This window comes from Pseudophryne corroboree, chromosome 3, assembly GCF_028390025.1.
Source record: "Pseudophryne corroboree isolate aPseCor3 chromosome 3, aPseCor3.hap2, whole genome shotgun sequence".
NCBI classification, from domain to species: Eukaryota; Metazoa; Chordata; class Amphibia; order Anura; family Myobatrachidae; genus Pseudophryne; species Pseudophryne corroboree.
This window is the reverse complement of record NC_086446.1, coordinates 351,192,597-351,220,415: the sequence shown is the minus strand read 5'-3', so window position 1 is coordinate 351,220,415 and position 27,819 is coordinate 351,192,597. Positions and strand designations below refer to the sequence as shown.

Below are 27,819 nucleotides of genomic sequence, written 5' to 3'. Positions count from 1 at the left end.
CCTCTAATATCTCGTCTTGTACACATCATTCCATTCATTTTAGTTTCATCTCTCTCCTAGAACACATTTCTTTGCTTTCTCTCTGCACCTTTCTGTACTCCTTCCCCCATACTCCTATCCAGTGTCTCCTGTCTTCTCTGATTATCCACCTCTCTCCCTCCCTCCTTCCTTCTCTCACATCAGGCGGAGTTTCCAATCCCCAGCTGAGAGACCTCATTCTCATGCAGGAAAACACACACAGAGCTTGTTAGGAAGAGGTGAGGATGGTCCACAGCTGAGAGATCTGTGACTTCCCCTCAGCCCTCTAATAATCCCAGCAGGACCTGGGAGAAACAGGCAAGCTTCTGTACTCGTACCATCTCCATGACTAAGCCTGACGGGTGCTCCCCTTATAAGAACACCAACTTTCTGTCTGTTGGAGGCTTGTACCGTATAAGACGCCTGTTGCTTATGAATGAGTCTTGTCTCTGGGTGATCTGTTTTGAGGACCCTCAGTTACATTCTGCCACACGGGTCTGTCGTGATTATACAAAGCAGGATCAAAATCACAAGAGAAGATGCAGGTAATGTTTATTTTCCTAGTGTGTTCTTATTGTTGCTTGTATAAAAAAATAGTATCCTTTTACTGTTTTCTAATAATTAGTATATATATAGTATCCTTTTAGTGTCTTCTAATAAATAGGATGTAAGTGAGGTTATGGACAGTTTTATTGTACTTCCCATGGAGCAGGTTTCCCTTCTCCTGCTGAACCCTTTATGGACACTCCTAAAGTGATCCCAGAAGAGGAAACTCCCATAGGGATTGCTCCAAACCTCCTGAGTCGTGACTTGCTTTGGAGAGGTTAAACTGAATCCCAGCATTATTACTGAATGTGATGGTAATTCCTCTGTGTGTACTGACACAAACTATTTTTCCTCAAGTCTTGATGTACAGTCAGGGTGTGCCCTCCAGCCTGTGACTGTACAGATTCCCCTAGCCTTTGTAACAGAAACACAGGCACATTAATGAGAGCTCTTCTGTGGACGTTTAAATCGGCCTGCTTTATACTATGTGTGTCCATCCAGCCCCAGACTGCTGCCATAAAGGATAGCCAGGGTTAATCCTACAGCCTAGTCAAGAAAACAGCAAGCAGCCATCGAACCACTAAATATCCAATTATACATTAATGAATCCATCAGCCTGTCAGTGGTTCCTGACTATTACAAATCACAACTATGGACCATTCCCTAGTGTAAAAAAGAAAACATCAGAACATATGACAGTACAATTTAACCCTTGTTGCTGGTATTCTTGCCTAAACTTCTCAATAGAACAGCTGTTTGCTATACTTCCTCCCCAAACTGCTCAATACAAAGAATCCACTAACTGAACCTTAAATTTCCTCTCCAAACATTTCAGTACACCTGCACCAACTGAACCTTACAATTTCTCCCCAGGTACACTTCCACTAACTAACAACCCCACCCCCCGAAAATGCTCAATATACACCTCCTATAACAAGTCCTTGCGCTCAGCAAAACACCCTTCGTTAATTATACTTTACAGTGCCTCCCTAAACTGCTCAACACATACCTACCTATAAGACCATACAATTCCTCCATAGATTGCCCATCACAGCATTTCCACATACTGTACATAACAAGCCCATCCCAAACTGCTCAGTGCAAAGCCTCCAATAACAGAATCAGGGACCAATGTGGCTACACATGTAGGTGGTCATATGGCTGATAATAGAAAATGACTAATTGTTAACCATTAAGTATATTAAGAAATGTAATGTGCCTTTTCATATCACATGCATTTCATTGTATGGACTGTGACACGTTACTTTTAGTGAGAGATATTGAGTGAAGTTAGTTTTCAATACAGATTTTACTTTTCAGCAAGTAGCTTAACCACAAATGTTATTGGCTGAATGGATAGAATAGCGTGAGAACAAATGACTAGTGAATGGCTAACCACACGTTAGTGAACAGATGGTCTATTACAACGTATGGGTGGAACAGAGAGCTACAGAATTTGTATCACATATTAGTAGATATGGCCCCTGTAATATTGTTTAAAATCTCATGTGAACAGCATTATTTGAATTGTGAAAATAATTATTGTTAATGTTATGTATAAGCAGAATGTGCCCTTTTTACTAAGAGGTTATATGCTTTATAACCAGCGCTATTTGGCACTTACATTGAACCTCATCATATCTGAAAGTAGATAACGTAGAGAAATATCACTTTTCTTTACGGAATCTGCAAACATTTAACTATTTTGTCTTTCTTTGCCATATTGTATGGTGACAAAAAAATCATTAGATGTTATTGAATAACGATAACACTTTTGTGGCGTATAGCTTTTTGTGACATAGCGTCAGGATTACCTGCCTGTATGTGTACATACCTGTGGCGGGTTTAGTATGAAATGCCTACTTTTAAAAATGTTAAATGTCGGTATTTTGTCCATCGGTCAATGGTTGTTGGGATTTTGACCGTCGGGATTTTGATTGTAGGTAAATTGACCTCATCCCCCTACTGGGCTTCTGAGGTTCCAGGCTGCACAGAAGAGAGCTTGCGATATTTGTGATGTCTTGCACATGCACAGTGGGACCAGCTAGGAAGTAAAACGTTTGGAGAGGAAGATGAGATTGGCAACAGCACTGAGGATAAATTGGAGTGGAGAGAGGCATTTATCAGGAAGGCCAGATAGGATGAGATTACAGTAGTCCAATCTGGAGATGACCAGTGAGTGGATGAGGGTCTTAGTAGCATCCAGGGTGAGAAAGGGTCTGGTCCTGGAAATATTTTTGAGATGGAAATGGCAGGACTGTGAAAGGTACTGAATGTGTGGTTGGAAGGAGAGAGAGGCGTCAAGGATAACTTTAAGACAGCGCTCTTGGGGATCTATTCATGTGGTTCTGCAGCTATAGATTGTTACTTTTCATCAGTTTGATGCAATATATTGCTTTACGTAACAATTCATGTATACTTACTATTCGGCAAAGCAATGCGAAATCCAGGCCTCCAGCTATCCAGTCTTCTACAGAAGTCCTCTGTTTTAGCGTGGAGCAGAACAGCATGTCCTATCTGCACATGCACCGCGCCAGTACGTTCCACCAGTGGAGCTTCGGGCACGGAGGGAAGTAGTAGTGGGGAGTGGGTAAGGGAGGGAACAAGCAGGGGGTAGTTGGGAGTCAGTAGGGTAGGGAGTGGGCAGCAAGGAGTATGCTCTACACAGGAGCTCCTGCTGGCCACGCACTGAGGAGGACCACCCCAGTTCCACCAAAAGCACTCCCGTACTAAACACCCTGTTTAGTCCGGGAGTATGGGTATTCTCCAACTTAGCATCTTGCTGAATTGAATAGCTCATGTTGAATTAAATTGACCCCTTTGTTGGAAACAACACATGGGTCCAGGTTTCCAACAGATAAGATTTATCCCCTTTACCTATTATGCCAAGTGGCCAGATTACTTTTGGCGATACAATGGCATGCTAATGAGTCGTAACTTGTAAGATTAACATACTGTAGATGTATAGGAGTCATGTACCAACATGTCTAATCATAGTTAATAAAATAATAATGTCTACTTATTGTAATATCAAAGAGCGTGCAGCTTGAATATTTGTTCCTTAAAATTCCTTTCCAAACTGCTGAATACTATGCTTACCCTAAGAGTTCCGATTTCCCAAACCACTATTCACTGCTCCTAACCAAGCTTGATAACCCTTCCCAACGTAGGCCGTTCCTTACAGGTTCAATAAAACTATGCCTTACAGCTATTCCTCAAACTGATAATAAAAAAATCTCCCTTAAGTGCTCACTGCTTCCTTAAGTGTTTCCTACAGAAACTCCACTGGCTGGTAATTACAACCCCTCCCCTAACTGCTTTAATAAACTGAAATGATCAGCACTTCCCCAAAGCTTCTTACAATTGCTCCTATAGCTGTTCCTTACTATGGGGGTCATTCAGAGTTGTTCGCTAGCAGATTTCTTTTGCAGCGATCTTGCAAAAAAGCCACTTCTGCGCATGAGTATGCGGCGCAATGCGCACGCACGTCGTACTATTACAACGAACGATGTAGTTTCACACAAGGTCTAGCGAAGCTTTTCAGTCGCACTGGTTGCCACAGAGTGATTGACAGGAAGAGGGCGTTTCTGGGTGTCAACTAACCGTTTTCAGGGAGTGTTCGAAAAAACGCAGGCGTGCCAGGAAAAACACAGGCGTGGCTGCGCGAACGCAGGGTGTGTTCGTGACATCAAAACAGGAACTGAATAGGCTGAAGTCATCGCTGAGTAGGTCTGAAGCTACTCTGAAGCTGCACATAATTATTTTGTAGCCGCTCTGCGATCCTTTCATTCGCACTTCTGCTAAGCTAAAATACACTCCCAGTGGGAGGCGGCATAGCGTTTGCACGGCTGCTAAAAACTGCTAGCGAGCGATCAACTCGGAATGACCACCTATGCCTCCTCTAACTGCTCCCTCCAACTTCTCCCCTAGCTGTTTCTTACTTAGGGGTCTATTTACTAAGCTTTGGATGGAGATAGAGTTGCTGGAGATAAAGTACCAGCCAATCGGCTCCTAACTGTAATTTTTCAAACACAGCCTGTGACATGGCAGTTAGGAGCCGATTGGCTGGTACTTTATCTCCAGCGGCTTTATATCCATCCAAGGCTTTTTGTAAATAGACCCCTATGTCTCCTCTAAAGGGTTCGCTATAACTCCTCCCCTAGCTGTATCTTACTACTATAACTCCACCACTGTCTGTACATTACTATGCCTTCTCTAACTGCTCCCTACAGGTTGGGTATGGGTGGCCGGCACTTGGGATCCCGCTGGTCACCATACCAACGCTGGGTTCCCCGGAGTTTGAATGCCGGCGGTGAGGAAGGGGGGGGCGAGTGCAACAAAGCCCCTTGAGGGCTCGGTGGCGAGCATCCCTCTATGGGTGTTGTGGACACCCACGAGTGGGAATGGTCCCTGCTAGTCGGCATGCTTAATTCTAGGAGTTTTGGAAGTAAAGCGTTTTTAGCCTTCTGGATTATAACCACTTGAAGATACTGGAATCCATGTGAAAAGAGCACAGGTTCGTGTTTATATGTGTGTCCTCCTATTCAGTATATAGTGCTGCATTTCTGTGACATGTCGTCTGTAGCGCTGAAATAGAGATTTGCTTATCTGTTTGTTTACAAATCTGAACTCTGTGAAGCTGCTGAGGAAACATGAGACAGACACAGTGTCATTTTATTATTTTTTGGAAACAAAATTTGCAGACTAATTATTTTATTAACAAGTGTGTCTAATTCTCCTCCTAGCATGGTTTCGGGTGCATGCAGATCTCCCTGCTGACGGTGCTGAGCACATCAAAGTGCCACCAATAATACTATAGGACAGTTTTACCTGCAGGCCCCAGCTCAGAGCTCCCGCTCTGACTTATATTCTGCTTTATGTCATACAGTAGAGACAATGACATAACGGGAGCAGTCTGCTTTTGTATCACATGACCTCCTCTGCACAACACAGGGAAGTCACGAAGCATATCAAAGTAGAATGGAGAACTGTGAATTCTGTTTCACATGGTGTTCTTTCTCTGTGGGTTCTAGAATAAAGGTAAGTGGTGTTAGCCTGTTTGTAGGTAACTAGATTAGCCAGTGAGTGACGACAGGACAGGTGCTTACAGTAGGCTAATACTGGGTACACCTATATATCTCCATTTCATGCATTATACCCATATCTCCCTACATTGAGGCAGATGTATTAAGCCTTGGCAAGTGATAAAGTGGAGAGAGATAAACTACCAACCAATCAGCTCCTAACTCATATTTCAAACACAGCCTGTAATATGGCAGTTAGGAGCTGATTGACTGGCACCTTATTTCTCTCCTCTTTATCACTGTCCAAAGCTTATTACATTTCACCCTTTGACTGGGAGGATCAGGAAAGGGGCCATGACTGCATCAAGGAGTCTGTTAGATAAAGGGGAGGCCCCCTCTGGTCCTTCCAATCACACTCTGCTATGCAGATCAGTGGTCAATGGAACACACCAGTGAATTGCTCTGATGCCGAGTTTTATGGTGCCTGTATGGTATGATGCAGCTTCCATTTCATCACCATTGATACAATAGTATCCACTAGGGGGATACATACGAAATCCTGGCAGATTGGATGCCGGCTGTCAGTATCTCAACAGTACCATCCTGTCTACCGGAATACCGGCGGCGAGGCAGTGAGTCCCCTCGTGGGCTCACTGCACTCGCCATGCTTCGGAAATTTGCTGCGCTTCGCTCGCCACAAGTCCTATTCCCACTCGGTTGGTGGCGAGCGGACCGAGTGGGATTACGGGCGGGAGTCAGGACTCCGGCGTCGGCCTCCTGAATGCTGGGATCCCGAAAGCTGTAAATGGACTGCATCCCCCCCACTGGGATATCCAAGCACTTGGATATTATTTTGTAGCCTTTTCCTACCTTTTGCATGTCTAGAACTTTGTTTAATTTTCTCTTTGGCCATTCCAGCTTTCCAATGTTATTGGAGTAGGGGATCTTTTATCCATAACAGCTGATCTTTAATGATTCACTAGTATAGGCTAATTGAAAACCAATTGTTAGCCTAATATCTTGGAGCTTCCAGGGCACAGGGGTTGAATACTTATGCACGCAGCTGTTTTCAGGTTTTTGTTTGTTTTGTTTTTAACTGCAGACAAATAATGAAATCTGAATGTTAGCGTTCACTTTTAGAGCATCCTGGATTGAAATCAAAATGCTTTGTAGAACAATCTGTGTAAATGTCATTTGGAATACAGACAAATCTGTTGACTTTTTATGGGCGTTGAATACTTTTGTAAGCCACTGTATACAGTATGCCTCTTGTTTTTGAAGCATTTTGTAACATTGGTCAAAGTGTGAAGACGTATGCACTTTTCTGCACAAATATAACTGGATAGTGCAAACTGCTAGTAGTGCAAGGTCAAGGCCCTATCTCCAGGACCTAATAAGTGGTAGAGAACTGAATTCTCTTTGCATGTAGAAAATCAATTCAGTCCTATAAACGCGCCCTATCTGCCCCTATAAATTATGTCAGTAATCTCTTTTCACAAAATTATATTGTTTCTGGGCGAAGTTGCGCAAGAGCAGGAACATATAGTTACTTAATAACATTTCCATTGCATTTTTCATCAATGACCCTAAATGTCTCTCTCGATTACACCTAGTTACCATTTATGTGCTGGTCTGTTTAATGTTCTTCTTTATTATAAAAGCTCTAATTCTGCATGAAAGATGAATCACGTCTCTGTGGTTATGTAATACAGATTCTACCCCTGCAAAATCATGTTGGCATTTTGCCCTTGGTGCTAAAAATACGTAACTTCTATTTGCCCAACCAATAAATTGTCTAGTCAAATCAAAGTATAGAAACCAGCTGCACCTAATTCATATGCCTTGTCCTGGCTCTGTTTCAGCATGACAGGAGGAAGGGCAGATGTCTTCTATATATTAGTAAGAGGCCAGAATAATATGATGTCTGTGTATTAGGGAGAGGCGAGAGGTCTGTTTTGATGTCAATGTTCTAGAAACAGGCAAGTGGTGCATGTCCTGGTGTCTGTGTGTTAGGAGGAGGGGGGACATATATATGTCCTGATGTCTGTATATGAGAAAGGGTGAGGTACATGTCCTAATTTGGCAGGAGGGGAGTGGGAAGTTTCCCTGAACTCTGTGCCTGGTTATGTAGTGAAAGATACAGGAGTTAGGCAAAAAATTGGGTTACGCTCCTGGCCACTCAGAAAAGAAGGCAAGTATCCTGGAGCTGGCCAGCCACTCGCACCTCATCCACTTACGGAGCCAAAATGAGTGGTTGTGATGACTCGATTCACACTGAATCGCACCATCGTAGCCCCGTCCTCACTTTACAATGCCAGTAACCTGGGTATTGTATAGCCGGGCCACGATGACGCAGTTGCACCTCCACGTCCCCGCAACACTAACCTATGTCCCACCCCCTGCTGAGCCGATCTGGCTGCCTCCTTCCAGAGTGAGCAGACCGAAAGTTGGCAAGTATGGTGTTCTGTGTATTATGAGAAGGTTGAATGCGTTACATGGGCTGATATCTGTGTATTAGGAGGATAGCAGTGAGTGTTTTTTCCCCTGATGTTTCTGTATTAGGAGAATAGCAGTGTCTGTTAGGGGTTTGTGTTATGATGAGTTAATATGTACATGTCGTGATATCTGTTTATTAGGAGGTAATTAAATGCAAGAGCAGAGGTGTGACCACTAACACAACTGGCTAGTTTGTGTACTTTTACAACAGTCTTTGTTTTTGTTTTATTGCAGATAAAATGTAAACACACATTATTTCACAAGTCCAGAGCCTCATCATTACAACCACTTCGCTTCTGAGTATGCTGCTGGCCGGCCATGCCTTTCTTGGACTGGTACCTCCGGCGCTCGTTGGCAACGTGGCTGCTGTTACACAGCTTGGTCCTCATGTCCTTCTGCTTCCAGTCTGCTACAACTTTTCCCAAAGGCTGTCATTCCTCCCAGGAGGATGGCTACAAGACTCTGCGGTGCAGCAATGCCCAGCTCACAGAAGTACCCAGAGACATTCCCAATGACACTAATCGTCTATACTTAGACTTCAACCAAATCACCTACCTCCCTTCTGACGCTTTCCGAAACCTCCCGGTTCTTATGGAGCTAGACCTATCACACAATTCCTTGGGTCGTCTAGATGTTACAGCTTTCAGGGGCTTGAGTGACCACTTACATTCACTAGACCTGTCTTCAAACAAATTGGTGTCCGTCAACAAAGAAGTCTTTGCTAACCTGAAGGCCAGAACGAACCTCTCTGGCAACCCATGGATGTGTGACTGTGATCTTCAAGAACTTATTCGAATGGTGGAGTTGGACCCAAGTTCCTCCAGTGGGATTGTGTGTGCTAGTTCTGTGCTAGAGGAGCACGCTGGCAAGCCCTTCTTGCAGGTGGTGAAAGATATTGACCTATGCAATGCTTATAAGAGAACCACTGATGTGGCCATGCTTGTCACAATGTTTGGATGGTTTGCCATGGTGATTTCCTACTTGGTATATTATGTACGTCAGAACCAGGAGGATGCTCGACGTCACCTTGAGTACCTCAAATCCCTGCCAAGTAAGCAGATGCACACTGAGGAGCCTTCTACACTCAGCACTGTGGTATGACTCAGTGAGGGGAGTAAATGGAAGAGCACGTAATTTGTTATACTGGAAGGTGCTCCTATTGCAGATATCACACCCCCAGTTATTATCGAGAATCCCCATATTTTCAGATAATTTTACAAATGTCGTTGATTGTCAGTTAAGTTGATTAGTCCTCTATTTATATATATATATATATATATATATATATATATATATAAACTTTTTTTTGTAAAATGTATAAGACTGAATCATAAATACATCTAGAGTACTTATAGTGAAAGGAAACAAACTTCCAATTCTTGGTCTCACCTAATATTTAGGTTGACTTGTCCAAGTTTCTTTTATGTATCTTCATAAAGGGGTTAATACATTTTAGGTGAATTAATGTTATATTTTTTTCTCACAGAGACTTTAGGTATTATTAATCCCCAGCAACAAGACATAAAAAGGCATCGCAGATGCAGCCTGGCTTTGGCCTGTAGTTCTGTTTTCATGTCTATGAAGCTTCGGCTATTTGGATATTATATTAGGATTTCCCTGTTACTAAAAATTAGAGATGAGCGGATTCGGTTTTACTCGGTTTTACTCGGTTCTCAAAACCGAATCTTATTGGCTATCCAAAACACGTGACATCCGTGAGCCAATTAGATGCCGTTTTGAGAACCGAGTAAAACCGAGTAAAACCGAACCCGCTCATCTCTACTAAAAATAGCAAACTGTCTTGTCTTCATCTTTTCGGAGAATTAGAGTTGACCTTATTAGTGTTCTTGTATGTGCTATGTGCATTGTATGTATTTGTATCTGACCTACATCTAGGATATGGTTGCCTCCATTACACTCAGGGGCTCCGAGGAGTGGTGGACTAATTACCCGGGCCTGGAACTTTTGGAGGGTCAGCTGCTGAGGGTACCAGATGTGGCACTGCGTTGCGGTGTTTTGCATAGTATTTTCCATTGTCTTTTTCCAGAGGGGGCATGGTCATGCCTCCTAGAATTGGCCACGCCCCCTTCAGTACCCAATCTGCACAGCTGTCTCAGTAACCATGATCACACTGACACATTAATATTTTTTTTGCATTTGAAGTATTGAAACCTTAGATTCGCCAAGCAAGGGATTTAAACACACCACCAGGGCTGCCATCAGCAATTATTGGACCCAGGACTGAGGAAATTGTCAGGGCCCCTCTTCTCGGGATGAGGGCAGGGCAAGAGGAAAAGTGGTTGCACAGGACACAAGTGAAAAGTGGTTGATGGGGGATAAATGTTAGATTTAGGTGGGAGGACAGATATAATAAGAGGTGTAATAGGAGACCCAGGTAAAGGAAGTAGGGAAAAGGAAGACCACACACACAAAGGAAACAGAAAAAAAGAAACACTGGGGCAAGAGAGATATTCACACAGGTGACTGATGAGGCAGGGGGCTTTGAGACATACACACTGCTGGTGATTGGGGGGGGAAAGGTAGGGCCTGAGGGGGGATATGGCGACGGGGTGACTGAGCAGTCCCCCTTTGATGCAGAAGTCATATATTACACTTTTTCCCCTGAGATGTGGCTCACCTGCTGGAGCCCTGGAAACAGATCTTGCAGGTTGGTGTCGCTGCTCTCTCTGCTGTCCGAATTGGGGAGAGATAGTTACAGCAAATGCTGCATGCTCCCCATCCTCCTCCACTGACTTTTGTTTTGTTTTTTTTGTTTTTTTCTCAGTCCCATCAGTCTGCAGAGAGGGTAGCCCAGGACGGGCGGTAGCAGTGTACAGTGCATCCAGAAAGTATTCACCGTGCTTCACTTTTTCCACATAATGTTATGTTACAGCCTTATTCCAAAATTGAATAAATTCAATTTCCGCCTTAAAATTCTACACACAATACCCCATAATGACAACGCAAAATTTTTGCAAATTTCTTAAAAATAAAAAAACGAAGAAATCACATGTACATAAGTATTCACAGCCTTTGCTCAATACTTTGTTGATGCACCTTTGGCAGCAATTACAGCCTCAAGTCTCTTTGAATATGATGCCACAAGCTTGGCACACCTATCTTTGGGCAGTTTCGCCCATTCCTCTTTGCAGCACCTCTCAAGCTACAGCAGGTTGCATGGGAAGCGTCGGTACACAGCCATTTTCAGATCTCTCCAGAGATGTTGAATCGGATTCAAGTCTGGGCTCTGGCTGGGCCACTCAAGGACATTCACAGAGTTGTCCTGAAGCCACTCCTTTGATATCTTGGCTGTGTGCTTAGGGTCGTTGTCCTGCTAAAAGAAGAACCGTCGCCCCAGTCTGAGGTCAAGAGCGCTCTGAAGCAGGTTTTCATCCAGGATGTCTCTGTACATTACTGCATTCATCTTTCTCTCTATTCTGACTAGTCTCCCAGTTCCTGCCGCTGAAAAACATCCCCACAGCATGATGCTGTCACCACCATGATTCACTGTAGGAATGGTATTGGCCTGGTGATGAGCATCGCCTGGTTTCCTCCAAACATGACGCCTGGCATTTACACTAAAGAGTTCAATCTTTGCCTCATCAGACCAGAGAATTTTGTTTCTCATGGTCTGAGAGTCCTTCAGGCACATTTTGGCAAACTCCAGGTGGCCTGCCATGTGCTTTTACTAAGGAGTGGCTTCCGTCTGGCCACTCTACCATACAGGCCTGATTGGTGGATTGCTGCAGAGATGGTTGTCCTTCTGGAAGGTTCTCCTCTCTCCACAGAGGAATGCTGTAGCTCTGACAGAGTGACCATCTGGTTCTTGGTCACCTCCTTGACTAGGGCCCTTCTCCCCCGATCGCTCAGTTTAGACGGCTAGCTAGCTCTAGGAAGTCCTGGTGGTTCTTAACTTCTTCCATTTACGAATGATGGAGGCCACTGCGCTCATTGAGACCTTCAAAGCAGCAGATATTTTTCTGTACCCTTCCCCAGATTTGTGCCTCGAGACAATCCTGTTTCGGAGGTCTACAGACAATTCCTTTGACTTCATGTTTGGTTTGTGCTCAGACATGCACTATCAAGTGTGAGACCTTTATATATAGACAGGTGTGTGCCTTTCCAAATCATGTCCAATCAACTCAATTTACCACAAGTGGACTCCAATTAAGCTGTAGGAACATCTCAAGGATGATCAGTGAAAACAGGATGCACCTGAGCTCAATTTTGAGCTTCATGGCAAAGGCTGTGAATACTTATGTACATGTGATTTCTTAGTTTTTTTTATTTTTAATACATTTGCAAAAACCTAAACTTTTTCCACGTTGTCATTCTGGGGTATTGTGTGTAGAATTTTGAGGGAAACAATTATTTTATTCCATTTTGGAATAAGGATGTAACATAAAATGTGGAAAAAGTGAAGCGCTGTGAATACTTTCTGGATTCGCCTGCTGGTGCACCATCTGCAAAGACGGCAGTGCATTTGGAGCCAGCCATAAGCCAATCACCTGGAGCTGAATGTCTGCCTGCTGATGCGTCAGCTGCAAACAGCTGGCAGCCCCAATCTACACTACTGCCATCTGGGCCCCCTCTCTTTCTAGGCAGCCAGGTAGTCCTCCATAACCCTGCCAACAAAAAAGAGATGGATGTGACAGGCATGCTGTTTGTGATTCCTCTTCCTTTTGACCAAATAGCACAATCTACCTATAATGCAGGCAGGGCCTCTGAGGGTTGATACTCTTTATTCGGGTCTATGCTTCTGGAGAAGCCTGCAGGGGCCTGTGTCCACCCCGCCCATCTTCCCCCTAGAACAGTGATGGCTAACCTTGACACTCCAGCTGTTGTTGAACTACACATCCCAGCATGCCCTGCATCAGATTTAGCATGGCCAAATAACAAAACTGTAGTAGGGCATGCTGGGATGTGCAGTTCAACAACAGCTGGAGTGTCGAGGTTAGCCATCACTGCCCTAGAAGATGCTGTCAGCCCTCTCTCCCTGCGTGATGTGCAGCAGTGAGGAGGGGAGATAGTAGCGGGATCCCCTCTCCAGATCTGCCCCTCTGACCAACCTGCCCTGAGCCACCGGCACCCCCCTGTGCACATTGTATATATTTTTTTCGATCAGCTAGTGGGGAGGTGTGGCCAGTCCCCATCCTCAAGTTGGTCACGTCCCTCCAAGTACCGGTGACCGGAAGAGCTTTTGGCAGCCTGAATGCGGGCCATCAGTATGAACTGAATAAGGAGGCAGAGAACATAGATAATTCTCATATGAGGAAATACTATTTTATTACTATATTATGGGGAAAATTATTGGTAATTCTATTAAAAGTAATATTATTTATTAAGTATATTAATGTTGCAATATTGTTAAATGGTATAAAAAAATGTTTTATGACTTATTTTATGGATATATAAATGGTGCCCACATCATAATATAATGTTGCCCAATCCTAAAAAACATTTGTAAACCCCAATTAACCAATATTGTCTCTTTAATATAATTAATAAATTTGCTTTCTTAATAAAATGATGTAATTATTCCACCCTAATGCATTACCAATAGTATTTTCCTTATAAGAGAATTATCAATTGTCTCCTTATTTTATGCATTTTGATAGCCCTCATTTTAAGCATATTTACCTACTCTACTGTAACCTGCAGTGGACCTCCTATTTTTAGGGGGTCCCTCGCACTCCCGGAAGAGCAGGTTCTCATCCCGTATCTTGCCCACTTCCTAGTGAAGTGTGCAGGATGGGAAGAACAATGCCTGGAATTGCGGACTGTGAAGATGGTGCGGCACTTAGTGATACGATTGTATGCTTATCGTGTCATTGATTTTGGCCCCGCTCACAATTCATATATGTGCGATTTGTGACATTTTTCTGTGAGAGGGCATGGCCTAATTACGCAAATAGTCCATCATTGCCCCCATCACTGGCCGCCTGTATCTCCTCTCTGGGCTTCTTCTGGAGAGGAGATTTTTAAAGTAGGCAACTGTATTTTAGCAGTGGTATTTAGGTTACCGGCTGATGGGATCCGGGCGCACAGTATACCGGCGCTGGAATCCCAACACCCGGCATACCGACACCTTTTCTCCTTCTTGGGGAGAATAGATAGTGTGGCAAGCCCGCAAGGGGCTCATTTGCGCTCGCCCAGCTGTCGGTATGCTGGCGGTCGGGATTCCGGCGCCGGTATGCTGGCCGCCGGGAGCCCGGCCACCGGCATACCATACTACACCTGTATTTTAGGTGCATTGTGATCTTTCACCTAGTGTTTGGCCAGATAGATGAGGTTTTGTTGCAGTTTTGTGAAAACTTCGGCAGAAAACAGCACAAAACCTACGTAAAACAGTTATGGGATAAAAAAACTGCTCAATAGGGAATTCAGTGGTTTTTGTGCTTCACCCTGCGAGCAATATGCAGGGGTTTGAAAACCCTAGAAAAACCACTGCTTAGTAAAAAAAACACTGCTTAGTAAATTTACCCCTTTGCCTGGGCAAATGCTATAATATTTAAGCAAAAAAAAAAAAAAAATACACTAAAACTGAAGTTGCTAGTTATCCCAAGTAGTAGGATGACAAATACTGTATGTGTACTTTGTACATGGTCTGTGGCATTATATGGGTCAGAAACAACTGTACACCCTTTAGTTGTAACTGTAAGTTTTCTTTTTTTCTATACCCCCTTTAAATGTATTTTCCAACTGAACGTACAGGTTGAGTATCCCTTATCCAAAATGCTTGGGACCAGAGGTATTTTGGATATGGGATTTTTCAGTATTTTGGAATAATTGCATACCATAGTGAGATATCATGGTGATGGGACCTAAGTCTAAGCACAGAATGCATTTATGTTACATATACACCTTATACACACAGCCTGAAGGTAATTTTAGCCAATATTTTTGATAACTTTGTGTATTAAACAAAGTGTGTGTACATTCACATAATTCATTTATGTTTCATATACACCTTATACACACAGCCTGAAGTTTATTTAATACAATATTTTTAATAACTTTGTGTATTAAACAAAATTTGAGTACATTGAGCCACAGAAAACAAAGATTTCACGATCTCACTCTCACTCAAAAAAGTCCGTATTTCGGAATATTCCGTATTTCGGAATATGTGGATATGGGATACTCAACCTGTAGTTGCTTTCCACAAATAGGTTGGGAATAGATGTGGATAGGACAAAACCTGAAGCAAAGGTGCCTCTTGTAGATGGATGGATTCTGTGTGACACTGTAAAATGACATGTTACAGCACTGAAAAAGAAGCTGAGCGCGATAGAGGGGGTTTATTTTTTATTTATTTATGTAAAAGTCTTGCTTACAATACTTTACATTTTTATTTTTAAACTTTATCTTTTATCAATTGTTATGGCAATCTGATGCTAGCTAGCCTTAAGGTGCATGCACACTTGCCGAGAAAGTAAATGACTTCGCTCATTTTCACTCTTCCTGAGCGACGTCGTTTACTTTCTCGGCGTGTGTGTTTGCCGGCGGCGACGAGTGATGTGCAGCCCCGTGGGGCGTTAGCGACCTTCGTCGTCGGCTGTACATGCAGCTCAATTTGGACTGTCGTCCAAAAGCTGCATGCACGTCCCGGCCACTGCGTGACGTCACTAAGGGGTATAGACGTCATATTGCTCAGTATGTATGTACCCCCTGCCACCGACCGCCCCGACAGGGAAGGGAACACACTAGGCGACATCGTTCATAGAGCACATCGCCTAGTGTGTACCCACCATTAGATCAGTATTATGAGTGATCTATTGATGCAGATGTGCAGTGCAAGCTGGATTACATTTTCCCTACCACGATATGGCCATCCCAAGATGCTATGTACATTTTATTGGTTCCAGGCATAGCTAGTAAGATAATAAACATACAATGAAGTAATCTGGGCCCTACTCACTGGCCGACCCGCCGCCGAGCTGCCCGACGGCGGATACGGCCGACGAGCGACCCGGCGGCGGGGGGGCAGTGACGGGGGGAGTGAAGTTTCTTCACTCCCCCCGTCACGCGGCTCCATAGAACTGCAGGCAAATATGGACGAGATCGTCCATATTGTCCTGCATGCACAGCCGACGGGGGACCAGCGATGAACGAGCGCGGGACCGCGCATCTTTCATCGCTGGAGCCTCCACACTGAAAGATATGAACGAGTTCTCGTTCATTTATGAACGAGATCGTTCATATCTTTCAAAAAATCGGCCAGTGTGTAGGGCCTATAACAGACTGTGACTACTTTATTAATTATTATTATTATTTATACGGCACTACTAGGAGTCTGCAGCACCGTACAGAGTTCATAAACAGTATGAACAAATTAATAAAAAAGTGACTTACAGTGCAGGACATGGACAAGGTTTATAAACCTTACCGCAGCAGTGCTCATAATACAAATATGAGCAGAAGGCAGCCACACCCAAAGGTTTGATGCAGTTGTTGGCAGTGGGGAGGAGATGATGGTATCAGTGAGGAAAGAAAGAGCACATGAGGGAGAAGGGCCCTGCTTGTGAGAGTTTACCAAATCAAGATATTTTGATATTAGCCTGAAAAAATTATGTGTGCGTGTTTGAAATAGCCATCGTTATGTAAATATGGTAAAGTGGGCACAGACATAGTAACTACACAAAAGCAGAATTTGTATTAGAGTGCTATATATAAAAACAAAACCTGATTTTCCTTCGTGTGCAGTACACTCGGCAAACACCAGGGGTCAACACTGTAACTTCTTTTATTTTCTTGTTAATAATTTCTCTTTCTGCTCTAACCATAACCAGTAGATTTACATAGCATTAACATAATGAAATTTACATCTGAAAATATGAATTGCATATTGCGGATGGTGAGACAAGCCTATGCCTATAAGCATGAATGAAAATGAACTTTTCTGGGTTAGAGGAAATGCACCCTGCCCAATACAGTTTTCTACGTGTACTGAATTTTGGACATCACTGATTTTTTGTAAGCGGGTTCATGATCATTGATAATGACCAAAAACTGTGACTTTCTAATTTCCAAAGTACCCTGTACTAGAGATACACTAATGGCTGGTTGTACCAGGCCGTAGGAATCTGAAGTTAGTTCATTACTGCCGTTCATACAGTATCCAGTAACAATGAGGCTGTTGTGTTATATCATGGAATTGCTGGAATCTGTAGAAACCCAGCACTGTCTTGCCCTATCCTGATGATCTGCAGTCAGGAGATCACTGTATATTACATAAAAATCCCAGCACTGTCTGATCCTGCCCTGATTCTCTGCAACTGGACACTGGGTCTGCTTCAGAGGTGCATGTAGTGGCATACGCAGCTGTGATTATTGCTCACAGGGTACTAAATATGCTAATGACTCTGTCGCTGTCTTGTGCACAGAGACGACCACTGCCAGCGTGTCACATCCGCTTCTCACGCACATAAGCGGAAACATCTGACACACATCAATGGGACCATCGAACCTCAGAGCAAACCTATGCTGTTTCAGTATGATCACTTTTCCTAAGTCGTCAGGGTCTCCCCAGATGCGAATGAATTTGCAGTGGCTTGCTGGGGAATGCCCATAAAACTGCCCTGACATGCCCTTGTTTTTATAGCCACCCCTGCTACTTCCCCCAAACACTGACCACTTGTCACTTACTTTGTGAAAAAATCCTCTCTGCGTGCGCTATCGCTAACCAATTGCAGCAAAAATCGCAGTACTGCGTCCAAAATCAACATTGCATACATCTCTGAATCGGGCCTATTATGCAGAAACCCGGCACTTTCTGGGCACTTCCCATGTGGGATATTTATTTCATGTTTTACGGTAGGTTCTGATACTGTGGTAATAGTTACCAGACCCCTCCCTTGTACTAAGGTGAGGCTGTGCTTTCTGTGTAGAAAATGTGTGAAAAGAGAGAATGCAGAAAGTTTCTTGCCTTAATTACTAGATGATGATATATGAATAAAAATAGTTTTTTATTTAAATAAACCATGTAGCCTGTTCTTTCTATTTATTTAAATGTGTACATCAATTATGTTGTAATACTGTATATAAGTACTAATATGTAATGAAGCTTTACTGTTCTTGGGAAAATTAAGGTGAGTTTTATCCTCCCCTCTGATAGTTGCTATGAGTTACTACAATGATGATTTGCGCAGCAGTTTTTTTAAAACGGTCACTTATGGTATTTTGTTATTGAGGATAACTGCAATTGTATCTTATTAAAAATGTTTTTTACATATTATTTTTAATAAAATAACTGGAAAATGTTGGGGTGCCGAAAGGACAGGGGTGGTGGATACTAATTACTCAGGGTATTCCAGACCTTTGCCTCCCTACTGTGGTGTAGAATGAAGGAATAGCAAAGCTGGGTACACACTATACGATATATTGTGCAATCATACAACCAGTAGCTAAGCCGCACAACCATCTTATAGTGTGTAGACCCAATCATTGACACACGTTGTTTGTCGTGTCATCCCATCTAATATGCTACATATCAGAGGGGATGACACAATGTATGATGTGGTGCACATCGTGCAGGATCATATGGTCACACAATATGTTGGATTCTGAAGTTTGATTACATAGTGTGTACAGGAGCAACAATTAATGGGATACAATCCACGCTATATTGTGTAATTACTCAGAAGATGAAATATTGTATACACATCTATCTATCTAAAATTCTCATCAACAATAGTTGCTTTACCACATGGCCAGCAGAGCGTTAATAACCTTGGCACAGTTGGTGCACAGCAGGAAGCTAACAAGATTCCGGTGGGTATAAATAATGTATGTGGACAACATCGGGCTGAGAGATAAGGTGGCATATCGCTACAGCGCACAAAACCTCCAGGTAACTAAATCTTAACTGCAATCTTATGTTCCAGACATCCCTGCACTGTGAGGTCACTGTTGCTGTGCAGCCGGATATATCTATGTCACACACTCGGGAATCCCACCTCCCAATAGGATTCATTTTATCAACAGTTCTTGATGGTGTTAGATGCTCTGTAAACTATTATGTGCCTCCCAAGGTACACCATTAAAACTATCTTTGCTATAGTGTTGCCTAAAAAATGGTGGTTGTGTGCTTATATTGTATTGTTAGAAATGTCACAACCTTGCAGCTTCTTATAGCGTTTCAATATTCACTTGTGTGCGGGGGGGGGGGGGAATTTAGGGGTGAGGGCGCCCCTAAATACAACAGTAACGACCCCCCCCCCTCATAATTTTAAGATTTTCATTGATAAGTTTATTATGTGTACATATTTATGAAGTAGGGCATCTTACAGGGCAGTATGTGCCTGTCCTAGTGGAAATATTTAGCAGTTACTGGTACATTACAGGCTGACAGTGCCAAAATAAGCATCAAAGTGCCACCCTCCAGCAAGTGCCGCCCCTAGGTAAGTGCCTTATGTGCATAATGGGAAATTCGCCACTGCTTGTGTGCATATTAAATCATGTTGTATAGTCTTACATAACAATTTGCTGGCACATTGTTTAGGCCAGGGGTGGGGAACCTTTTTTCTACCAAGGGCCATTTGGATATTTATAAAATCCTTCGGGGGCCATACACAAGTTATCAACTTATAAATTAGCCTGCCCCAAGTCAGTAGTTATGCCCCCAGTCACTTGTTATGCCCGATTAGATTTGCCCCCAGTCAGTTGTTATGCCCCATTAGATATGCCCACTGTCAGTTGTTTTGGCCCATTAAATATGCCCCCTGTAGTTATGCCCCATTAGATATGCCCCCTGTAGTTATGCCCCATTAAATATGCCCCCTATTAGTGCCGCTTACACACACACACACACACACACACACACACACACATTAAAATAAAGAAAAAACCCCACAATGCTCACCAGCCCTGCGCCTGCTTCCGGACCGCTGCCCTCCCTCTCCTCAAAACTATGGGAGATGTCATGACGTCTCTCCCATAGCGCTGCACAGCCACACATGTACACTGCCTGAGCCAGAAGCTGGAGCTCAGGAGTGAGCTCCTGCCTCCGGCTGCTGCTGAGGAGCTGGGCGCCCGCTGGTGGTAAAATCTCAGTGGGCGCTCGGCATCTCCTCTCGTTTAGGTGAGCCTGGCCGGGCCGGATCAAGTGACTTTGAGGGCCTTATACGGCCCTCGGGCCTGAGGTTCCCCACCCCTGGTTTAGGCCATATAACCTGTCTTAGAAACGCCTGTCATGTAAAGTCTGGCATGCCTTCAAATATAAAGAATCTCTAATTCGATAAATGGAATAGTTTTATTTTTTATATTTACCGTACACTAAAGTGCAACTCCTGTCTAGTCCATACTTGTTAGACCCCCTTTTACACCAGGCTTTTGACCCGGGTTAATGCCGAGTTAATCCGGGTTGCGGCTCAATGTTAAAGGGTTTACCCAGGTCCAGTAACCCGGGAATCCAACCCGGCTAGCTTGCAGGGTTGGTCCTGGGAAGGACCCGGGTTGTGGTGCAGTGTAAACAGGTAAGACAGGCCAAGGCGACCTGGGACCCGTTTACAGCATAGGAAAGCGGGCGCTGCACACGTGACCACTGACGTCACCAACCCGGCAATTAGTCTGGTCCTGACGCCAGTCTGATCAGGGTCGCATCGGGGTTGGGGCCGGCTACAAAATTCTGGGTGCGACCCAACAATTTGGTGTATAAGTAGTATTAGAAGCACTAATTCCCCCCCCCCCCCCCCCCAACCAGTTCTCTCCATCAAGAATTCCTTAACAGCAGCCACCTTATTACACAAATAGGTGAATAATAATTAACATCACACTTCAATTTGTACGTCCAATCCCCTGCAGGTACACTTAGTAAACACTATTTTCAATGTGTCCTTTCAGCTGCAAGGCTAAGGGGCTCCTTGCATGATGCTAATCCTCTGGAAATTGTGCAGGATACGTACATGGTCACTGATGTGATCGCCATGCCTGAACTTCTCTTGTTCAGATAAGTGCCATTTGATACCACATCTTGCAGCAAAACGTATGCATTAGGACTGTCCTGTGGATTACACTGCCTCTCACTTGAACTGCAGACTTGTGCAAATATTCTAATGCTTGCAATTTGCAGAGCAGTTGCTTATGTCCACTCTGCTTGCAGTGTGGGGTTAGCAAATTGTACAAAGATACTAGTCTAATGAAATTAAGGCCTGCGCCTGTTTATATTTACAGATATGTTTTTTGTTTCTTTTGTTTTTTTACAAAATGTGTCTGACTACAAAAAAAACAAAGTTTAAGCCATAAACATTCAAATATGTTGTTAATCATGTTAAATTCAGGAGCAAAACAAACACGTTTCAGTTCTTGCACCTCTCATACAGAAAGGCACTGGGTGTGCACAACACTGGTGTTTCTAGAAGCATCCTCCAGTGTACATCAGCAGGCATTCCTCCTCCCTGCTCCTGGGAAGCTAGAAGTCTGCCTGGGTTTTGCAGAGAGGCAGAAAATCTCTCAAGAGGTGCATTGTGGAAATGAGTAAATGTCACATCAAAAGGCTAATCTACCACTTTAGAACCATCCCTTGTATTAAATGTTGATGGTTTTGCTCCTAGTACACTACCTTATTTGTGGCTGAAATAATCTGGAGAGCAAGATGAACCGCTACAAACACTTTATTATTTTTGCCACTTTTGTGATAGAAGCTAGTTTTACATTTTATACTTACAAAGTGCTGAATGTGCTATCATCGAAGGTCAAATAATATATGTTCTTATGTAAGGTAATGTTAACTTATCTAAAATAAAGAGGCAAGAATGTTGCTTTCCATAAAAAAGTCAGGAGAAGGTCAGAGGAATGGTCAGCTATTCTGCATCAGCTCAAATTATGCAAAATTAGCACCACAACTTGCAAGTGCCAGCTGACAACCACTCCTTTCATCACCGCAAGAGATAACAGTAGGGTAAAATCAGCCTACCCCGTGTATTGAAAGGGAGCAAATAAACAGCCCCCAGATTGTTACACCAAAAAACAATGGTACTGTCTCTCAACCAATTACCCTACAATTCTGGAGAAACAATGATGAGAGAAAGCTCCAGAAACAGCAATTCCATCCTGATCAAGCCATCAACCACCTACTGCAGTGGTTCACAAACTCTTTTGAGTCACTGCGCCCTAGAGTACCCAAATTTTTTTCATAGCATCCCTAGGCCAAAGTTTCTTATTGGGAAATGTAAAAACAATTATATTAAAGGGTTGGGTACAGGATCCCGGCAGTCAAAATCCCGACGCCGGAATCCTGACTGTGATCGTGCTGGCAGAGAATGAGGAACGAAGCACCTTGCAGGCTTGGTGGCTCACTTAACTCGCCACAGGTTCTGTTCCCGCTCCATGGGTGTCATGGACACCCAGGAGTGGGAAGAGCTGTGGCGGCGCTGCCGGCATTCTGGCGTCTGTATTTTGACTGCCAGGATTCCAACTACATCCCGTGTTAAATTAAGTAAATTGTGTTTATATGTCATACTTAATTTTAGTTTAATTATGTGGTAAGGGACAGGATTTGCTTCTGTTTTTCCACATATTTTATGACTGGCAGACACCAGCACTGGTTGTGCCTATTACATTGACCATAAAATATTTTAATTGGTTCTCTACCACCAACCCGAGGCTCCACTGCAAGTGTCCCGAGGCACCCCAGGGTGCCACGGAGCATAGTTTGAGAACCACTGACCTACTATATTCTTAAGGCCAAGAAATAACACTCCAAGAACCATAAAGATATGTATTAAAACTAGAGAAACCGGCTGCATCCATAAAGAGCTGAAAACAAGTTATAAAGGGGTTTAGACAGCACAATACATGTTCCATTAAAATCTAACAGAAAGACAGGCGCAAAAATTGTGCAGCAATCAGAGGCCAGCCAGAACCCATTGAAGCTTGTGATAAAGCCTCCTACCTATGTGAAATTGAATAATCCCAACAAAGCTTTCTCTGGACACAAATTCACATTCCATAACGATAAGACTAGCATTACATCAGGCAATTTGAGGATCTTCTTTGGTGAATGTTGACAGCAACACTTTATCGTTTGTGTGTGTGAGGGTGTGTGTGTACATGTGGTAGGGAATATAGATTGTAAGCTCCACTGGGGCAGGGACTGATGTGAATGGCCAAGTATTCTCTGTAAAGCGCTGCGGAATATGTTTGCGCTATATAAATAACTGGTAATAATAATAATAATAATCTTATCAGTTTTAATGCCCATGTATGACAACTGCACATGTGGTATCCAAATATTTGTAAAGCAGATGTTAAAGTGGAGGAATCCACTCTTGCTCCAGCACTCTTTCATCGGCAGCAAAGTTGCTTCTTTCCTCCTTCACACAAACATAGAGTGGCAAGAAAAACTTACCCACATACTGGACAGCTTTATTTTTACACTGCAATATAGATTTCAGTTTGAACACACCCCACCCAAATCTAAATCTCTCTGCACATCTCTCTATCTGCCCCACCTGCAGTGCACATGGTTTTGCCCAGTTGTGTGCCTGATGACTTACAAATCGGGTCCTCAATCACATAAAGTAAGAGTGGTGAGTGCATATAAGACATAGGTATCTTTCATAAAATTAGTGGACCTTTCAGGCAAGGGCTTCCCCTCCAATTATGGTCACCCTAGGATGATGGGAGCTTTCCTTTACCCTGGGATGATTGGTCTGGCTGTGGCACCACAAGTCTCTGCAATCTCTTTAATGCAGTTTGTTTTTCTGCAAACCTTCTTTCACATGCAGATTGTCTCCCTTACTTGTTCGTTGTTTCATGCTTTCATACTTTATGTATCTTTCTGAGGATGAGTGTCTGCTTAGCGCCACACTCCTGCTTGCACATTTTTCCATCGTGGATTCTTCCTTTTCTTCATTTGTCCTCAGTCACATCCCACTAGCATTCCATAAGACCTTCTCCCATGGCTTCACATTTTTGTCTCCTGTAACTTAAAACTCCTAAGGCTTATCTTACTTTTCCTGCATCCCGGAAGCTGTAGTCCCAGGCAGCTGCAACTGGGACATTGGAACATGGTACAGTACATAGCAATTGCGGAGTATCACTTGTAGACGGGCCATTAGATATAGCACATGCAACAAGGGCTACAGCCTCATCAAATATGGCTTGCAGAGAAAAGGGCAAACATTCACAATGGTTGGAGCAAGCTGGACCAACAAAAAGAAAGTCGTTGAGGTAGTGAACTATACCAGACAATCCATTGCACTAGCACCATTGAAGGAAGGTGCTAAAGCAATCAAAAATGCACAGGATATCGAACAGCCCATTGATAGGCAATTGTCCAAATAAAAGCTGTCATCCAGCCGTAAACCTACAAACCTGGATGTAAAATCAAAGGAGGAATGTGGACTCAACGTCAACCTTAGCCAACAAGGCTTCCACACCAAAGGAACACACTATAGTGATGATTCAAAGATTGATAGCTCAGACCTCTTCTGGAATCTACTCATTAACAGACTCACATTATGGGTAAGAAAGATGCTGGATAAAGTGATAACTGCCTGGCTTCATCTTTGGGAGCCACACCAGCTAGAAAAAGATCAAAGTTGGGGCAGAAGGCCCAACCATTTGCCCCAAATGCATCTCCTTCTTGACATTGTCTTTATCAACATTGGGCAATTGAACAGCAGACCACATTGACGATTTTCTGCTTCCTCCCGCAAAGCATATCAGTCCAGCCACTTGGACACTCAGGACCCAGATCGTCTGGGTGCCAGGGTAACTGTAGTAGACCAGACTCTCTGGACCTTTGGGCTAATCTTTAATATGGTGAAAGGCAATTCAGTGCTGACCGAGGTGTAGAAAACAACACTGCATTCCTAGATTACACATGCCACTACTGAAGGCATAGACCTACTCACCAATTCCTTCTAAGACTTTATAGTGAGGGGGAAAATATCAACATAGTTGCCACTCCTAGTTCTTTTCTGCATCCTAGCATGAAACCTGTAGAGAACCAGGGTGTTTGAGCAATACACCATATCCACAGTGTCTACCACACCTTCCACGCTACTGTGGCTGGCTGTCATGATGAGTGTCTAGGATGCTCATTGATGGTATTTTTTGCACGCTTACAGATTGCAGTTTTACACATCTATGCCATTGGACTGCCCCTATTGGTATATTTGATTTGGTACGCACATCATTATGGGTATAGGTCAATGGGTCGACAATAAATGGTCAACATGCACAAGGCAGACATGGTAAAAAGGTTGACAGGGTCAAAAGGTCAACATGACAATGGTTGACACATGAAAAGGTAGGTCAATATGCGTTTTATTGAAAAAAAAATTGTGTTAATTTTCAGCACGTGGGACCCCCCAATTAGTGTGCCACGTCCCCTTGCATGGCGAGCAAATTTTGGGCACTGTGCCTTTGTGCACTCTGCACAGGTTACTATGCCCAATCGTAGTCACATAGATGGTAAAGTAAGGAAAAAAAAGCCTCACATTGACCATTGTCATGTCAACCATTTGAACCTGTCAACCATTTGGTGTAGACCTGTCGACCTTTTGACTGTCGACTTATCAACCAGATACCATCATTATTAGATCTTTCTAAAAACAGGTGTATTTATGTGTATGCCTTACTCTGCACAGGCTGCAGTTCTGTCTGCATGCCCTCAATAAACTTTGTCTACCACCGAGTTATGGCCCAAGCAATCCCTTCAGTTGTCTATGCTTGGTTCTGGGTCATGCACAATGGGGGTAATTCCAAGTTGATCGCAGCAGGAAATTTTTTAGCAGTTGGGCAAAACCATGTGCACTGCAGGTGTGGCAGATATAACATTTGCAGAGAGAGTTAGATTTGGGTGGGTTATTTTATTTCTGTGCAGGGTAATACTGGCTGCTTTATTTTTACACTGCAATTTAGATTTCAGATTGAACACACCACACCCAAATCTAACTCTCTCTGCACATGTTATATCTGCCTCCCCTGCAGTGCACATGGTTTTGCCCAGTTGCTAACAGAATTACTGCTGCGATCAACTTGGAATTACCCCCAATGTAAGAACAATAAAGGTATATGTGCAAAACTCTGCAACATAAGCACACCCCTATGCCAGCAGTGGCTAACCTGCATGCAACTCTTTCTTCCACCGCATGCGGCTTGGCTCCCACTGCCTGGCACACTGTTCCCGAGCGCAGCAGCAGCATTTCTAAGGGTTGCTGGTTCGTGAGCCAATCAGAGCTTGTGGACCGGCAGCAGCAAACCCTGATTGGCTTCTGTACAGAAAGCTCTGATTGGCTCACCGGCCGGCGCCATAATTAAAATGCATAGTAGACTTGTAGGGGATGCGAGCGCTCTCCTCTTCTCAGGCTCAGATGCGGTCGGCAACTGTAGCCACCCAGGCCAGCCTGCAGCAGCCCAGCGACAGCAGTGGTGAGCATTATTGGGGGCATTATTTGTATGTGGCACTGTATTGGGGCATTATTTGTATGTGGCACTGTACAGGGGCATTACATGTATGTGGCACTGTACAACGTGACTAAAATAGGGTTGTGACACAAGGCCATACTTCTACAAATGTCATTCTGAAAGGTATGCGCACAAAAATGGTGTGTGGCTTTGTGACAACTAGGCCCATATTTTTGCACGATGATAACGCCTCTTTCACATCACTACAGATCTTTTCTGGCTCTTTGCCTCTGACTTGTTGGCCCCCTCTGCCCTATGCAAAAGTTCAAAGGAAAAACACCATGAAGTGTTCATGGACTAGTCAGCTTTAACTCCACAGAACTCAGTCATCTCTATTTCACATTATGTCAATGCTGCACAAAATATGCGGCTGGAAGAAGGGTATCCGGTCTTTAGGTCAACATCACTAAGGTCGACATGACACATGAAAAGGTCGACATGAGTTTAAAAAAAATGTGTTTTTTTATTTTACTTTTTCATACTTTACGATCCACGTGGACTACGAATGGGAATAGTAACCTGTGCCAAGTGCAGAGGAGCGAGGCACCTTGCCCGAAGCAAGGATGTGGGGATGCGGTGCACTAATTGGGGTTCCCAGTCACTTTACGAAAGAAAACGACACCAACATTTAAAAAACAACAACTCATGTTGACCTTTTCCCATGTCAACGTAATGACCGTGTCGACCTATTTCAGGTGTTGACCTAACGACTGTCGACCTAGTTACTGTCGACCCAATGATCCACACTCGGAAGAAGCACCCTTAAAATGTAACTGTCATCTATCGCAGTGGAGGTAGGGATATTGTAAATATCTATTTTCATGGGAACACAATACAGGTTGAGTATCCCATATCCAAATATTCTGAAATACAGAATATTCCGAAATACGGAATTTTTTGAGTGAGAGTGAGATAGTGAAATCTTTGTTTTCTGATGGCAAAATGTACACAAACTTTGTTTAATACACAAAGTTATTAAAAATATTGTATTAATTGACCTTCAGGCTGTGTGTATAAGGTATATATTAAACATAAATGAATTGTGTGAATGTACACACACTTTGTTTAATGCACAAAGTTTTTAAAACTTTTGTCTAGAATTACCTTCAACATTGAGGCACTCATGCTAGGCCCTTGATAGGGTTTACAGTCCCCACTGTGTGCATACTGCAGATGACAGATATACATAGGGAGGGGGATCCGAATACCAGCGCTGACCAATTCAATTAGTGGGTATTACCCCTCACGTTAAATCACAGAGATGCATTTCTCCTTGCAGTTTCAGGAGCTGCGAGGAAAAGTCTGCAATAAAAGGTAG

The 27,819-nt window shown here is 43.5% G+C and overlaps 1 protein-coding gene across 3 annotated transcripts in view; it reads left to right on the top strand.

Moving 5' to 3' along the window:
• Window positions 1-12,948, top strand: part of LRRC3C (leucine rich repeat containing 3C) — a 227,798-nt gene extending 214,850 nt beyond the window's left edge. For 2 of the 3 annotated variants that reach the window (XM_063959755.1, XM_063959754.1), the window contains exon 2: window positions 8,319-12,948. In XM_063959755.1, coding sequence (XP_063815825.1) covers window positions 8,403-9,185 — 783 coding nt within the window. In that variant the 5' untranslated portion in view covers window positions 8,319-8,402 and the 3' untranslated portion in view covers window positions 9,186-12,948. Of the gene's footprint in view, window positions 1-183; window positions 564-8,318 lie in introns of all 3 variants that reach the window. The other variant, XM_063959753.1, reaches the window with a different exon arrangement.
• Window positions 12,949-27,819: the final 14,871 nt, after the last annotated feature.